General features: G+C 33.4%; 1 protein-coding gene across 1 annotated transcript in view; it reads right to left on the bottom strand.

The window, feature by feature from the left end:
• The window catches only part of LOC107437648 (nose resistant to fluoxetine protein 6), a gene marked incomplete at its 3' end in the record, with an annotated part of 49,810 nt that overhangs the window by 47,176 nt on the left and 1,004 nt on the right, over window positions 1–1,630 (bottom strand). Inside the window, 1 exon segment of the mRNA XM_043055464.2 lies at window positions 207–533. Coding sequence (XP_042911398.2) covers window positions 207–516 — 310 coding nt within the window.

Here is a 1,630-nt window from a genome sequence, read left to right as displayed (position 1 = left end):
ATAATTTTTCCTTGTTTTTATCTTCATTTTGTACTTATCTAATGAGTTCTGTTTACTTGCAGCTTATGAGCAATAAATGAAACTTATTGTTTTTCTTAACTTTCTTTGTGTTTTCTTGTATTTATTAATTTTGTTATATATATATATATATCGTGAGAGAGAAAAATCGAGTAGCTTAGTAGATAATTCAAAAATAGAAATCTTACTTTTGAAAGCCCAGGTTTTCATATTCCTCAATCCATTTAAGTATTCAATTAAACTGTGAGTACAATTTTGAGATATATTAGTAGTGAGAGACAAGCCGAATGAATTCGTTAATAAACTTTTAATCAGGTTCAAGTACGCTTTCTTTAATGCAGCCTCCGTATTCATCCACGACAAGATGATGTTGTCTTGAGGGATTTCGGGAACCATCTTTGCATGTTGTGAAATTGTGACTTGCTTAAAAGTTAGGTTTCTTAATCCATCTGTCTGGTAGAGGAGCAAAACTACAAGAATCAGCTTGATGGGTTTCATTTGGGTGTTTTGAGATCCTGCATAATGATTAAAATACAAAAAAAAATAATTTTTAAAAAATATCTATGAGATGTTCCTTTACTGGTTGGTTTACCCTAATCACTCACACAATTATAACAGCAAAACGAAGAACTTTCTAATATTTTATCAATATAGCCAAAACAAAATATATCAATATAATAGTGTGAGGAGTACTCAAATTTGAAACAAATTAGAACACATTAAGTAGAAATATATCCCGCAAAAAATAAAATGTAAAGAAAATACAGAACAAAACACAAAAAGAAATCTGTAAAGCGAGTAACGAAATCAAATGAACTTACATGTACCGGAAACTTTCAAGAATTAGTAGCGAAATTCAAGATTTAAAATATTTTTGTAATAAGATTGCCAGATTACAAAGTATGAAAACAGAAGCGCAAATGGAGTAAGAATCTTAAATAGGGAGATTTTGTTTTATGGCGCGTTCTTACTGCAGTAACGAATTGCATTTGATTTGTTAGTTACCAAGGATTGGCCCGAAAATAGATGTAAGCAGGGTAATAATATTATACTGGATAATTCTAAGAAGCTTATAATTAATAAGATTGATATTTAATTATACAATTTTAATGACATTTATGTTAGAAAATTAACGTTTATTTATACGTGGGGCTAAGATAGCCTGGTCGGTAGGCCGTTGGAGAGTCCGAGAGTTCGTGGGTTCGAACCCCGAGGCCGAAGACTCCCCGTGTAGTAAAATGACTGATGCACGTTAAATCTGTCGAGTCGCAAAAGTCCTCCATGTTCAGATAGCAAATCAAAACCTCTGGGGGTACTGGATTGGAGATCGATCGTTCTCTGATTCAGGTCAAAATTACGATCTGTGGATGAATGAATGAAGGTGTGAATGGGTCCGCCCTATAAACGGGTGCGACTTATGGTGCAGCAGAAGTCGAATTCTTGGCCATAGATGGCGCTGAAAAACAAGAACAATCGCACCCTTCTGCCTAAACAGGCATATGTCAACAGCAACACCGTTTATTTATAAAAGAGAGAGTGAGAAAAAAAAACATGTTATGTCCGTTTTGCTCAGATCTGTGCTTATCTCAATTCTTCTTTATTTATATATATA

Source organism: Parasteatoda tepidariorum, chromosome 1 (assembly GCF_043381705.1).
Source record: "Parasteatoda tepidariorum isolate YZ-2023 chromosome 1, CAS_Ptep_4.0, whole genome shotgun sequence".
In the NCBI taxonomy this organism is placed as follows: domain Eukaryota; kingdom Metazoa; phylum Arthropoda; class Arachnida; order Araneae; family Theridiidae; genus Parasteatoda; species Parasteatoda tepidariorum.
This window is presented reverse-complemented; position numbering and strand designations above follow the sequence as displayed.